The sequence below is a fragment of the Phoca vitulina genome, unplaced genomic scaffold, assembly GCF_004348235.1.
Source record: "Phoca vitulina isolate PV1807 unplaced genomic scaffold, GSC_HSeal_1.0 scaffold11, whole genome shotgun sequence".
Classification (NCBI taxonomy): Eukaryota; Metazoa; Chordata; class Mammalia; order Carnivora; family Phocidae; genus Phoca; species Phoca vitulina.
Window position 1 is genome coordinate 7973441 of NW_022589714.1, and position 14145 is coordinate 7987585.

Here is a 14145-nt window from a genome sequence, read left to right on the forward strand (position 1 = left end):
AGTCCATTAAGTGTCTAGCTCTTGATCTCGGCTCATGTCATGCTCTCAGGGTCATGAGATCAAGCCCCACATCTGGCACTGCACTGAGCATGGAGCCTGCTTAAGATTCTGTTTCTCTCCCTCTCTCTCTGCCCCTCCCCCTGCCCATGCCCTCTCATGTTCTCTCTCTTTAAAAATAACTTTTGACTCAAGAGTTTGAGGATCTATTCCTTGGAAAAGACTCGGGTTCTTGCCAGTTAAGTTCAGGTCCATATGCTTTGAAAAGGAACTAGCCAGAAAATAATCTTAAGATTTTCTAAGGCAAGTTAAGAGGCCTAATCAAGATTCACCCCTGAACACATGGTATGATCTCTGTACTTAGATAATACTCAAGTAGATTGCCTGCCTTCTGTACTTAGGTGATTCCAAGTTGCTGGCCTGTCTCTGCTGTCTGCACTTAAAAGGGAGTCAGAGTGCACAGCACCTCTGTTACAATGCTAAGCGTATTTTAGCTTCATATGAGGATCGTTTCTCTATGTCTTCATCCCCTGCTGTACTTCCGGTGCCTGGTGGACAGGGAATGGACTGTGTTTTACCTCGGTTGCTTATACCAAGAGATTTGTGTTTGTAGTGAATTAGACTAACCAGTTCTTTCATATCTGGTATTCATACATCACTAGATTGTTTTATTTTTTTTTTTAATTTTTAAAATTGGCAAGAAGTTTTTTTCTCCTGTTCCTTTTGTTTTGTGTAATCCTGGTCTCCTTATCAAAATCCTGTATATCAAATGATAATACTTTATTGTAAGTAAAATACAGCATCATTGTAACGCTATCTCAGAAGCAAGAATATTTCCCTGGCTCATCCATTTACTATTCAAATAGCAGTGCTTGACCTGTGATAGTCACTGCAGCCCTCCGTGTGTTTCCATAGTATTCTCTATTTATCATGAACAAGTATAATGTAGTTTTTGTTTTTTGTGTTTTTTTGACAGCCATATCTCTTTTGGAGGGGATAGGGCACTGGGGGTGGGCCCGGGACACCCCTACTGCGCCGCATGTGCGTTGGCGCTGCTTCCTGAGCCCTGTGGCTTCATCACAGTAGGCAGCTCAGGAAGGCTGGAGAAGGGCTCCATGCACAGGGCCTTGAACCATTCATGTGAATGGGGAGAGCTGCTTAGGAGACCAGGGCCGCAGGAGCTGGGGCCTGCGGCCACACTGTCCAGCTGGTGAAGCCATACTCTCCCACTGTCTTGCCGTCATCCAGAAGCTGGTCATCCAGAAGGCGGCCACTTGAGGATGCCCTGGAGGATGCGCTTCAGCCTGAACATGGTGCTCCACTCCTTGGTGTCCATGAAGATGGTGGTCCTGTGGTTCTGGATTATGAGGAACCTGTCCTGGGGGTGGTGGGCTGCCCACCCCCTCCCAGTGTGGCCTGCTGCTCCCAGCCCCCGCCCAGCCAGTACAATGTTGTTTTAATGCTCCCCTGATCATTCCTGTTTACTTGCCTGTGCCCTACTTGGGGTGGGGGGTGAGGGGCCGAGAAGGTATCTTGTTTATGGTTGTATTCCCAGTACCTGACACATTACAGAACTCAGAAAAGCTATATTGAATGAATGAGAGAGAGAGTGAATGAATGTACAAACCATGCTAGGGTCAAGGCATGCAAAGATGAATAAGCCACTGTCTTATGCTGCCTTGAATCCTCTTGCCAAAATATTTTAAAGAACAAGTGCATGATGTACGACAGGCCAGCATTAGATTGTGCTGATTCAAAGAACCTGAAGTTGGGGACATGTGTGGGAGGAAATAGGGGGCTTTAGGAAATGGAAGGTGGGCTGTGCGAGCAGAATGGTTCTGGGAACAACCCCAGGAACGTCCAGGTTGGAGTAGCTGCAGGAAGCATTAGGATAGAGAATTGGGGCTCAGCAATGGGGAAAAGTACACATTTAAAAATGCATCATTGGGGGCGCCTGGGTGGCTCAGTCGTTAAGCGTCTGCCTTTGGCTCAGGTCATGATCCCAGGGTCCTGGGATCGAGCCCCGCATCGGGCTCCCTGCTCAGCGGGAAGCCTGCTTCCCCCTCTCCCAGTCCCCCTGCTTGTGTTCCCTCTGTTGCTGTGTCTCTCTCTGTCAAATAAATAAATAAAAGTCTAAAAAAAATTAAAAATAAAAAAATAAAATAAAAATGCATCATTGCCCAAAAAAAAGTCAAGAATAAAAAATATGTTCCAAAACCTTCATGTTACGGTGACAGTGAAAAGTATTCTCTGACCTGATCTAAATCTTACATAGAATGATTTCCTTTTGATCTATTACTGCTATTTTTGGGGGGGGACAGTGACTTTAGACCATTTATCGAAGAGGAACAGAGAGATCCTTGGCCGTTTTTGCCTGTTTGATCATGTGGTTTTCATCAATGAGAGGTAATTTTTTTGTGTGTTTTGTTTTTAATCACCAGGGAGCCTAAAGAAGGAGGTATGCCCATGGATATTTCTCTAGCGCCCTGCTCACTCCAGGTGAAGACCCCGGAAGGCTGCACAGAGCTCCAGCTTCCAGCAGAGGTCAGGCTCGTGCCTTCCTCCTGCCGCGGGCTGCAGTACGTCCCGGGAGATGGACTGCACCTGCGGGTGCAGGTGCGGGCAGAACCCGACGACACCAGTGAGTGATCCCAGTGCTCCTGCTCCTGCATTTAGTTTTTCATTGTAGATCAAAGGTGATTTTTCCTTTGAAAAGTTGACCTTTTCCCAGGTGGAAAAGACTGTTCAGCAGCAACATGGAAAGAGCTGGTCAGAAGGTTCTTTGTCAGCTCTGCCACTTAGCTGTGCAGTTGAGCATGCCACTTAACCTTTCTGGAGCTTTGTTCCGTAGGCTGGGGGGCGGGGTCGGGGGGGTGGTGAAGCAGTTAGTGTTTTTTTTTCCTCCTAGTAGATTTTATTTTTTAGAGCAGTTTTAGGTTCACAGCAAAATTAGCAGAAGACACAGAGATTTCCCATATAACCCCTGCTTTGTTTCTTTAACTGTAAAATTACCGAGCTCACAGGGTTGATAGGAAGATGAAATCAGATGGCAGTTGTACAAGACCTGGTGGATTTTAAAGCATTACATAGAAATTCATCCATTCAACAAACACTGCCCTACACTGTGTGTTAGGCTTTGATCTAGGTGCTAGGGATACAGAAGTGAAAAGGCTGGGAAGGCCTCTGCCTTTAGGGAGCTTATGTTCTCGTGGGTGGGAACAGATAATGAACAAATAAGTTGCTTGGATACAGAAAAAAGTGCTCTGGTCAAAGAGGAGGAGAGTAATGGGATAAGGAGTGACCAGGGTGAAAGGTGCTCAGGGAAGGCTTCCCTCTGAGGAGGGGTAATATGTAGCCAGAGAACTGAATGCTGGAAATGATCCAATCCATGCAGAGACATTTCCAAAGAGAACAGTATATATACAGATCCTGAAATTGAGTTTGATGCATAATTTGATTTTGATTATTGCTATGCCTATTATATTTCTAGTATTTTGTTATTGCCACATTGATTCAGTAAGGTGGTAGAAATGTTTCTCAGAATAACTTATTGAATAAAATTATTGGCTCATTGCATCTCTTCACATGTAAGTAATGTGCTTCACAGGATGAAAAATGATGTGAAAGGGAAACAGGCTGTAACAGACCGTGAGATGCTCCTTATCAGGAGAGGATTATGATTCTTTCAACTGCACCCTGAGGCTTTGTGGCTGCCTCATCTCTACTAAGCCGTTCATTTGAGCTGCGTGGAGCCTCGAGGTGGGGTCAGCAGGGTGGATTTGAAGAGCCATGTAGGAGATGTGGAGCATTCCCCTGAGTTCTTGCTGCTTTATTCATTGGAGAGTAATTTTTGCTCAAGTCCTAAATTAGTGAATCACTAGTCTTGAGTTGGGCAGAGTTGGATTTAGGAACAAGGTGTAAGGAACCGAAATGTCATGGAGCTTAAGTGACGTATCCATATGCTAAGAATGACTACTGTAATAACCATGGAAAGAAGAATGGGGTCACCAAGATGGGAAATAGACTGACAATGGAAACTGGGCAAAGGTGGGCACGAAAGCCACACTGGGGTGTTTTCAGATCTGCCAGTTTTCTGGATTTGGATTTTAGGTCCCATACTGAGGAGGTGGTATGGAGGCCTTCTAGAGACACAGTTGGTTTGTCGCCTGCCCGTCTTCTGTAACGGTTAATAAATAGCAAAACTTGAACTAGTAAAGAAAATTTAAATCAGCAAGCATGATTGTTTCACTGTAACTGTAGGACACAATAAGTTGACTGCTGAAATGTTGGTTTGCATATTGCTTGCATTCCATTGGTCTGCTGTGGCTTTACATTTTTAAAACATTTTACTCAAATATCTGAAAAGGAAGACTTTCAAAGCCCTGTTCTGCAGTGCGTGAAAGGGTATGCAAAATAGATCTCAGTACTTAATAGCTTTAGTGCTTTCCACATAATAGGTGGTGAGTAAATATTTGCTGAATGAATAAATACCAGATTGATGCATACTGATGCTAACTTTAATCAAAATGTAGTGTAGGAAGCGACTTGACATTTTTAGCATTCAGTTGTATTTTGAGGTTTTTAAGAAGTTGACTTTTCAACTATAAATGTTCTTTTAAGGACTACAGTAAGCCTATTGTTGTGTGTTCTGAATGTAACATAGGTCAGATCATGACCCTTGACACGGACATGGCTACAGTAAAGTCTGAGACAGCACCAGCATTAGACTCATCCACAGGGGGCAGTACTCTCCCATGATGCCACCTTGTCAGGAATTCTGACTTGAACTTGATCATGCTGGGTGACCAGCAGGGGGGAGTGTTTCTCTGAAAATTTGTTTATTGGTTTGGAAAAAAAATGGATGACTTAACCCAGGTCTACTTATTATCTGCTCAAAATTAAAGAATACTGTTTATTTCACCTTAGTGCTACAGGGATTGGCAGATACCCCTAGAAATTAAAAGGATGAATTTTTAATTGCCGAGGCTTAAACTTTCTACGAAACATCAGTCTTTAAAATCTTAACATATGTACAAAGTAACATAAACCAAGTTCAAATTGCTTGGTTCTAATGAGTATGACCTCATTTCTTTAAGGTTTTTTTTTTTTTTATGGACAGATATTTTTGTGTGTGGGTTTTTTGTTTTGGGGGAGTTTTTTTGAAATGAAAGTTTCCTTTCTTCATGAATAAAATAATGGAAACTAAGGGAATGCTGTGTTTCATATAATGTGGGAAATAACATTTTTCCACAGCTTTAATCAGAAATTGAGTTTTGCTCTTAGAAGATTGAATTCTTCTTAGGAGCCATTCCATTCCCAAGAACCTGTCCAATAAAGACCAGTTTCAAGATGATTCTTGTTTTATGTACTGGTAATAGGCCAGAGTGGACATAGACTTTGTTTAAATTAAATTAAACTTAAGTTTGAGGGGTAGAAGCTGCAGTCACACCGATGAAAACTGGACGGAGGACATAGCTGCCGAGGAAGGCTGAGGATGGTGAGGCCCCCTGTAGTGAGCTTGATGTGAAAGCAATCACCCTCTTTCTTCTTCCTTAATGTTGGTATTTGTGAAATGAGTGAAATCACTCAGTGGTATGTTGCAGGGATAATCTAGGGCCATACCTAGCTCTGAAACACTTAGCACAATCTGTTGTTTTTGAGAACACGTCACAATATTTGCTTCTCGTTGAGTCATCAGATAATGCTAGTTAAATGTGTACTTCTGGGTGGATCGTAAACAGTGTTTATTGACAGTAATTTATTGTGGCTGTTAAACTCTTTATGTTAATATATTTGTCCCACACTTCTGAGATTTGCTCTTTCATCGATTTCTCTTTAGAACTGATTTCAGTATTTAATCAAAGCTCACAAGCCCAAGGATGTTGCACATTTTATTGCCAGTCCTGCGGTGAAGTCGTAATAAGGAACAGGTAAGGAATGTATTTTACACTGATTAATTCTGTGCCTGGCAATGGTTTTCTTCTTTTCTATCAGAATTTTTGAAGTAATTACCAGGGGAGCTGTATATGGCCTTAAAATGAGAGCCAGCTTAATGTCACTTTGAGCAAAATCAACCCTAAAACTCTCCAGCAATCATAGAGCAGTTAGACCTTCTAAAGGTGACAAAGGGGAACATAGCCTGCTGGCTTTGAGGGAGGAAGGCTTATCTTGATGGAAGCCTGTGTTGATCACCGAAGCATGTCTCTTCTGAAGAGAGGGGCTCTGGTGCATGTTTTATCCATCATGTTGGTGAATGAGATTTCTTCCACAATAAGTGAATTTTCTAAATCCCAGAGGCTCTTGCAACACAACTTTTTATTTGAACTATTTCTGTTAGTCCCTTTCTAAAATCCATTTCCTATTTCCCTGCTTATTAAAACAGAGCATACAGAGCACAAATTAACCTTTTCTTGATGATTAGGTTAATCTTATTACCTGTTCTTGCAGTGTGCTGTGATTACTCTGTTGAGATGGCAAAGGGTCCTTTGTATTCCCAAGGTGTCTCTTTTTATTATTTTTTCCATCTTCTCCTTTCCTTCTGTCATCTTACTTGTTTACTGGGCACAAAGCCTTTCCCCTGAATATTCAGTTTCTAATCACTCATAGGTTGGAAAGACAGATCAAAACCTTACTGTTGTTAACAGTCCTTACAGAAAGAAGTTAGATTTCTTCATTAGATATATTTCCACTGAGCCAGGTGCCTGAGACTTATCTGGGGATGGATCCTTCTCCATATCTGAAACCTGCTCCTCTTTCAGTGTTCCTTGTCTCAATGAATGCCAGACCTCTACCTGCAGAGAGCTTCCTCTCTCCCCTGGGGTGTGCCTCATACCCCCTCTCTCCCTCTGGTTAGGTCCTACCTGAATTCATCTGACAGGGTATCTATTGCCAGGAGCCTTCCCCGAGCCCTGGGTTGGTTTATGTGCTCCTCCAAGGTTTATTTGCCTGTCTTGCCAATTGAGCTGTAGGTTCTGGGGTTGGAATAGTCTTACTGACCTATATCCCTTATCCCCACTCATATTTAGAGTGCAATGTAGGGTAGCGGCTAGTGGTATAGACTCAGAAGCCAGACTGTCTGGTTTGCATCCACCATTTACTAGCTGTGACTCTGGGCAAGTTACTTAATTAACCACTTCATGCCTCAATTTCCCTATTACAAAAGTATAGATGACAATAGGAGCTACCTCATGGGGTTGTTTAAGGGTTTATAGCAGTGCCTGGCACATGGTAGGCATTCAGTATATGATGGCTACCACTATAATTATTATTTTTATCATCCCTAGCATCATCACCATCAGCCCCAGAATCAGGCCACAGTGCCTGAAGAATAGTGTACTCTCAATAAATTCTTCCTGGGTTGAATTGAATAAACAGTAGGGTGCTTATTTTGGCCTCCCACCAGCCTCTCTTGCTTACTTTCTGATTGGCAGTGCCCCAGGTAGATGAGATCATGGAAAGTTACCCTAGTATAAGTGGGGGGATTGTGAATGGAGCACCTCCGAATGATTATCTTGGGTAAGAGATGAGGTGACTAAATCCACAGAAGAGGGGAGAATGTCCTTGCTCAGATTACCTACGGGCTGAAGTTGCTGCAGAGTATGCAGTCCGTGACAGACCTACTGTAGCCTGAAATGTCCAGAGGATTCCAATTTGCATTGTAGTTAAACCCGAAACTTCTCCTTCTCTCAGTCTATTTCAGGCTTTGGTTGAATTTTCACATGAAGTTTCTGAAACATGCATGCCTATACAACAATGGGATGACTTAGAAGTCACAGGAAGAGCAAGTTAAATGCAGTGTAGCACTATTTCCTGGTACTGCTCCCTGTAAAGGATATGCTCATCCATTATTGGCTGATATTTGTGTTTCATTGGGAAAGGATGATGATATAAAAAATGGTTACCTGTACTGATTTTTCCTATGCAGGAACTATATCTTCTGTTTTGTGTCAATTCTTTTTCTTTTTTTTTTTTTTTTAAAGATTTTATTTATTTATTTGAGAGAGAGAGTGGGAGAGAGAGAGAGCACAAGAGGGGGGAGCGGGAGAGGGAGAAGCAGACTCCCTGCCGAGCAGGGAGCCCGATGCGGGACTCGATCCCGGGACTCCAGGATCATGACCTGAGCCGAAGGCAGTTGCTTAACCAGCTGAGCCACCCAGGCGCCCTGTGTCAATTCTTTTTCTGATCGTGGAATTGAGAACCAGAAGAAGGGCTCACAGGTGAACCTGGAAGGACAGTTTCAGTCTCCCTAACCGTGACCCTCTGGAGGCTGTGTGGTGTAAAGCAGGAGTGGGAGAATGGGACCTTGGGTTGGAACTCCAGCTTCACCACTTAGTAGCTGGGGAACCTTGTCCATGTCACCTCAGCTGCTGCTTAAGTAGACATAAGGAGTCTTCTTAGACATGTCAAGAGACAGGATCTTGGTGATGGAGAAGACTTCAGAGCTTATTTAGGCCTAACTCCCATTCTAAACAGGCACCCTTTATTGGATTTCTTCCTCTTCTTTGTAAAAATTCAAACCTGACCTATCACTTTCCTGCTTAAAATTCTATAATGCTTCCGATTTGTGTTTCTTCTTAAGTAGACATAATAAGGCCTATTTTCCAAACTTGTCAGAAGAGTTAAAGGCTGTCGTATATATAATAGCAAAAGCTTGACAAGCTCTTTTTAATTGGTTTTATAGACTCCTTCCACCCCCTTTTCCATATTGGTCTTTATTAGCAAACTAGCAAATGATCTTGTTTAGTGTGTCAAGTCTTTTTGATTCAGGACTCTGTTTTTGAGGTGTGCCAGGGAAATGACCCTCCTTTCTCCCTTTTTCTTTCTGAGAAGATAAACATGGACTTGACTTAGCCCTTGCCTCGCTTAAACAAGGTTTACCTGGAAGCCTTTTTCTATCACACCTGTGTGTCTGGCAAGTGTATGCCTCTTGAACAATGCAGAGAAATCCTTAGTGGGAGAGTCAAGGCTTTGCTTACATTTCACTCTTAGGCAGCATGCCCCATGCCTGTTTGTTGGAAAAACAAGCATCCTCCAGTATCTGCACAAGGATTTCATGTTGACTTTTTATATTAAACCCAATGGTCTTCTCATTTCTCACTCAGTTATCTGTGGGTAGTAAGGACATCTTTTGTGCTTGTTAAATAGAAAACAAAACCAAAAGAGGCTTGTGTGTTCTATAATCAAAACCAACTAATTGTAAGCATCTTTTCCAGGAGGGTGTCTTGGGATAGGTTGATTTATCTGTACTGGGAACTCTTCTAATAAGAGGAGGGAGAAGAGTTAAGATCTGCTTAGTGGCTAGCCTTATTATATGGGAATGAATAAGTCACTTTAATTTTCTAGGCCTCAGTTTCCTTATCTGTAAAATGAGGAGTTGGATTAGATACAACTATAGGAGTCCTACCACCAGAAAATTCTGTGATTAGTGAACCTCATAAAGTTGTACCTTGGGTTCTGTGATTCATGGTCATTTGGGTAGTGCAAGACTAATCCTTGTTCCTTTTTTTCTTTATTGAAAAAATTTCTCATAAAGCAAATTATAGAAATGAGGTGCAGAGGACTCTTTAATCTATTAAGACTCATTAATGGCTTTTAATACCTATTAGAATCAAGGTGCATGAAATCTAATTATTAAGCAGTCTTTTTCTTAATTTAGGAACATGTGATCTTAGCCATTTGTTTTGGTTTTTTGAAAATAAATAATGCTTCATTTCCTTGCCATAAAATTCTCCAGTTTACATTTTTACCAGTTCAGAGTATTTGTGTAAAAATTGTCTGACCAGGGGCACCTGGATGGCTCAGTTAAGCATCTGACTCTTGATTTCGGCTCAGGTCATGATCTCAGGGTCGTGAGATCGAGCCCCAGGTCGGGCTCCACACACAGCATGGAGCCTGCTTGAGATTCTCTCTCTCCCTTTCCCTCTGCCCCTTCCCCTGCTCTCCCTCTCTAAAAAAAAAAAAATTGTCTGAACATATACAGTTTTTGATTATGCTATTGATTATGCTCTTATTGAGACTAACAGGCCCTAATATCAAGTAACAATAATGACAAAATTTACTTTTTTGAAAATAGTCTCAGAAACAGCTGAATGGTCATCGTGTTTAGAATTTGTTTGTATCTCCTAGGAATAAATTCATGCCAAACTTGAGTTGTATCAGTTGGCCAAACAGACTTTCAAACATAAAAGCTTTTGATTTTCTGTCCATTTGCGAGGTCTCCTAAGGTCTCTGGACAGGCCTTCCTCATTCCACCTGCACCAGCAGAGCTGGGTGTTAGCCCAGCAGTTAAGGGAGGCCTAGGAAACTCTAGAAGGAAACAAGTAGAATGGACTTTATGGAAACGTAAGAGATGTCAGAATATCCAACCAGTTGGTCCACTTGACAGACCAGCTATAATTATAGTCTGAAAATAACTACTCCTCTGAATGCAGTCACTTTTCTCTGAAAGAGAACAAAGAGGCAGAAAAAGAGTATAGGCACAAATTGGATTGTTGGTAATATTGTACAAACTTTTGGAAAAAAAAGGATGATACTTTTATGGTCTAATTGTACTATGTACATAATGGTAATAAAATGCAAAGCTTGGTTCATAGGATTTGTCGTCTACCAGTTGGATATTACCAGTTGAGTTTATCTAAATTTCGGCAGCCATATTTTGAGCTTTAGATGTTTGATGTTGTTCTTAATGTTCTTAACGTCCACTTGGTTATAATCCAATCTGTAAAAGCTCGACGTTATTACCATTGTTATTGTCACTGAATAATGGCTCATTTTAAAGTTCAGGGGCATTCATTTTCTTGTCTACATGTTTAAGTTTTGAATAATCATCATCAAGCAATAGTATTGATTAACATTGTATATTTTATTTGTCCCTAAAGCTTGTGGTTAAGATGCATTAAAAATAACTAGCAAAGTTTAATTTATTATAAATTAACATTTATTATAATTTATTATAAATTTACATGTGTTGTTCATGTTATTTTAAGCTGAGATATAATTCAAGAAATCAATTCATTCTTTTTCTGAGCTTTGGCAGGTTTTTACCTAAAAACTGCCTTGAAAAAAAATGGTATCTATTTTATTTTGAAAGTTCTCTTGGGAAGTAGATCACATCAAAGTTTCAGGGTTTTTGACAGATATACTTTGAGTAGAGCTGTGATTATAATACATTCTTTCTTCTAAAAGGTTTTATGTTTTTCAAAATATCAGAAAAATTCTTTCTGTTGTAAAAACACTTTTATCTTTGCAATGACTTATGAATTAGGCACTTTCTTGCTCCTGATGTCTTATGTAGATAGTTATGGGATATAATAAAGCTTTTATTCACTGTGATATGGGGTCAAGTTCAGTTTGAAATATCACATTTTGTGCTAGTATGCATCAAGTCTCCCATATTTCTGTCAGTCTTGGTGCAGTTTCATTTCTGTGATTGTGTGTGAGATTTTGGCATGGGTGCCTTTTACACTGTATTGAGGCTCTGTTCATTGGCACTACCTGCAGAATGTCAAGAGATAGAGAATCTTAGTGATGGAGAAGATTTAGGAGCCTATTTAGGCCTGCCTCCCACTCTAAACAGGTACTCTTACTTGCTTCTTTGTAAAAATTCAAACCTGACCTCTTGCTTCCCTGCTTAAAATTCTGTAATGCTTTCCACCTATCTATAGAAACCAGTCCCTACCCCTTAGTTTGGCATGTAACACCCCACACAGTTTGCCACCATCCCACCTTCCCAGTCTCCTTTTCTGATGTTCTGCATTGTCAGGGGAGGGAACATATTCCAACGGAAAGAATTCAGTTTTGGAGCCCGAAAGACCTGGGTTAAGATCCTGCTTTTATTCATCACCTCTGGTTCTGTGAACTTATACAGATATTTAACATTTCTGAGCCTATCTTTCCTCCTCTGTAGCAGGCGAATAGAAATTCTTACCTCACAAAGTTGTAGTAAGCATTAAACGGAATAAAGTGTGTGTAGTGCCCACCGGAGGTCTTGTGAAATTCAGTTAAATATGCAGACTCACAGGGCGTCTAGGTGGCTCAGTCGGTTAAGCATCTGCCTTCAGCTCAGGTCATGATCCTGGGGTCCTGGGATTGAGCCCCGTGTCAGGCTCAGCAGGGAGTCTGCTTCTCCCTCTCCCTCTGCCCCTCCCCCTCCTCGTGCTCTCTCTCACTCTCTATCTCAAATAAATAAATAAAATCTGCAGGCTCACAATACTACCATAGGCCACATTTCTTGCCAGCTTGCCAGCAGGGCAGCATCAAGAGTTCCTCTCAGCAGGGGTCCTGCTGCAGTTGAGGCAAGTGACAGCTCACATACCTGTTGGGGGACTCTTGTCTTCCCATGTGACACAGTTCCAGGTACAAAGCTCAAGATCCATAATCAAGCAGGTGCGGGAGCTACCCTGAGAAGAAGCCTCATGACCTAAGCAGCCCGTATCTCTTGTAACAATTCTTTGGCATAGTTTCTAGGGTTCCTTGCAAAGGACTGCATTCAGGCAAGTCCCAAGCATGGCACCCTCATCAGGTATTTGCAGCTCACTCATACTTCCTTTCAGTCCAGATGCAGTTTACCGGTCAGGGTTCATTTTTACCATAAGCGATGTTGCCTAGCGATATAATTCTTGCCTACCATCTACCTGGTTTCCAGGGCAACAGAGCTCCGTGGTTAAATCAAAGGTAAGATTCTCAAGCAGCAAGGGGAAAGGTTTGTTAACCCTTTCATCCCAGTATGAGACAGACCCAACCAGGGGCCTCATGTGTTATAGTTATCAAAATGTGCTTATTCATTCCTTTAACAAATATTTAAGAACTTATACTGAGTCAGGCACTGTGCCAGACACTAGGAATATGGTCCTCATCTTTATATTGTTAACTCCCCCACCCCATGATACCCTTAATTCCTTTTATTGTCAGAAGAACTATTTTTCCTTCAAAGGTCAGCTCAGGTATTACTTCTCTGAAATCCATGTCCACTCTACTCCCTTAGCACTTTGTATTTATTGCCCTGAATTTGTGGGTTGGTTTTGTGAATTCATGAATTCCCTGAAGTAATATGCAGATTTTGTGTGCATGTGGGAATGTATATTTGAAGAAAGGGCGAAAACTTTTCTTAAATTTTCAGGGGGGTCTAACCAGCCCCCTTTGGATTTAGAACCATTACTTTGTTATGAACATTTATTATATTTATTTTATAAGGTTTTATTATTTGCTCATAGGTCTATATCTCCTACTAGAACCCTGAGTACCTTGAGAGGGGGAACTGTGTGTATTAATATTTTGTGTCAACAGAGTGCCTGCTTCATAGAAGACTTTTAGAAAATGGATATTGAAAGAATCACTTAATATCTTAAACAGGCTCAGCAGCTTCAGTGATGCTATTAGTGAACATTTCCTAATTTGAAAGAGAAAGTTGTTCCTTATGTTAAACCAAAATCAGCCTTTCTTCTTCCTAACTTTGTCCTCTGGATTTATAAATTAAATGTCTACTCTCTTCCATATTGTAATTGCCTTTTTTTTTTAAAAAAAAAAGATGGACACATTTTAGTATATTTTACTTTTATATTGATGTAAGAACAGTAAGAAAGAGATCTAGAAGAATGACCATTAAACAGTAATAGAGGGAATCACATTATATTTACAAATGCCCCTCCCCTATCCCTGATCAAATAGTCGACCAATCCATGAGTGCACTTGCTGGCAGGACTCCAGGTGGAATGTTTGAGGGTTCCCTGGGTTTGTTGTTGCTGGTGGGTCCAGAATTACTGGGCAGAGGCCTGTGGCGGGTCTTGGCTTTGGGCTGATACTTGAGAAGCTGGGTGAGGTGGTAATGGAGATGCTGCTCAAAGACCTGCTTCCACAGTTCCCGTCCAGAGACTCCAGTGGGAGAAAGTGGTGTGTTCACCTGTCATTTCCTTATTGGTGGTTCTTTTTTTTGTTTGTTTGTTTTTATTTAAATTTCAGTTAGCTAGCATACAGTGTAATATTAGTTTCAAATGTACAATGTAGTGATTCAACACTTCCCTACAACACCCGGTGCTCATCACAACAATCCCCATCACCTACTTAACCCATCCCCTTACTCCCCTCCCCTCTGGTAACCATCAGTTTGTTCTTTGTAGTTAAGAGTCTTTTTATGAGACTTATAGTTGAGGA

The 14145-nt window shown here is 41.4% G+C and overlaps 1 protein-coding gene and 1 pseudogene across 3 annotated transcripts in view; one reads left to right on the forward strand and one right to left on the reverse strand.

The window, feature by feature from the left end:
• Positions 1 to 14145, forward strand: part of UBE3D (ubiquitin protein ligase E3D) — a 154865-nt gene that overhangs the window by 7692 nt on the left and 133028 nt on the right. For all 3 annotated transcript variants that reach the window (XM_032409376.1, XM_032409379.1, XM_032409377.1), the window contains exons 2-3: positions 2439 to 2638; positions 5837 to 5927. In XM_032409376.1, coding sequence (XP_032265267.1) covers positions 2439 to 2638; positions 5837 to 5927 — 291 coding nt within the window. The remainder of the gene's footprint in view (positions 1 to 2438; positions 2639 to 5836; positions 5928 to 14145) is intronic.
• On the reverse strand, positions 1025 to 2221 carry LOC116635729 (annotated as a pseudogene).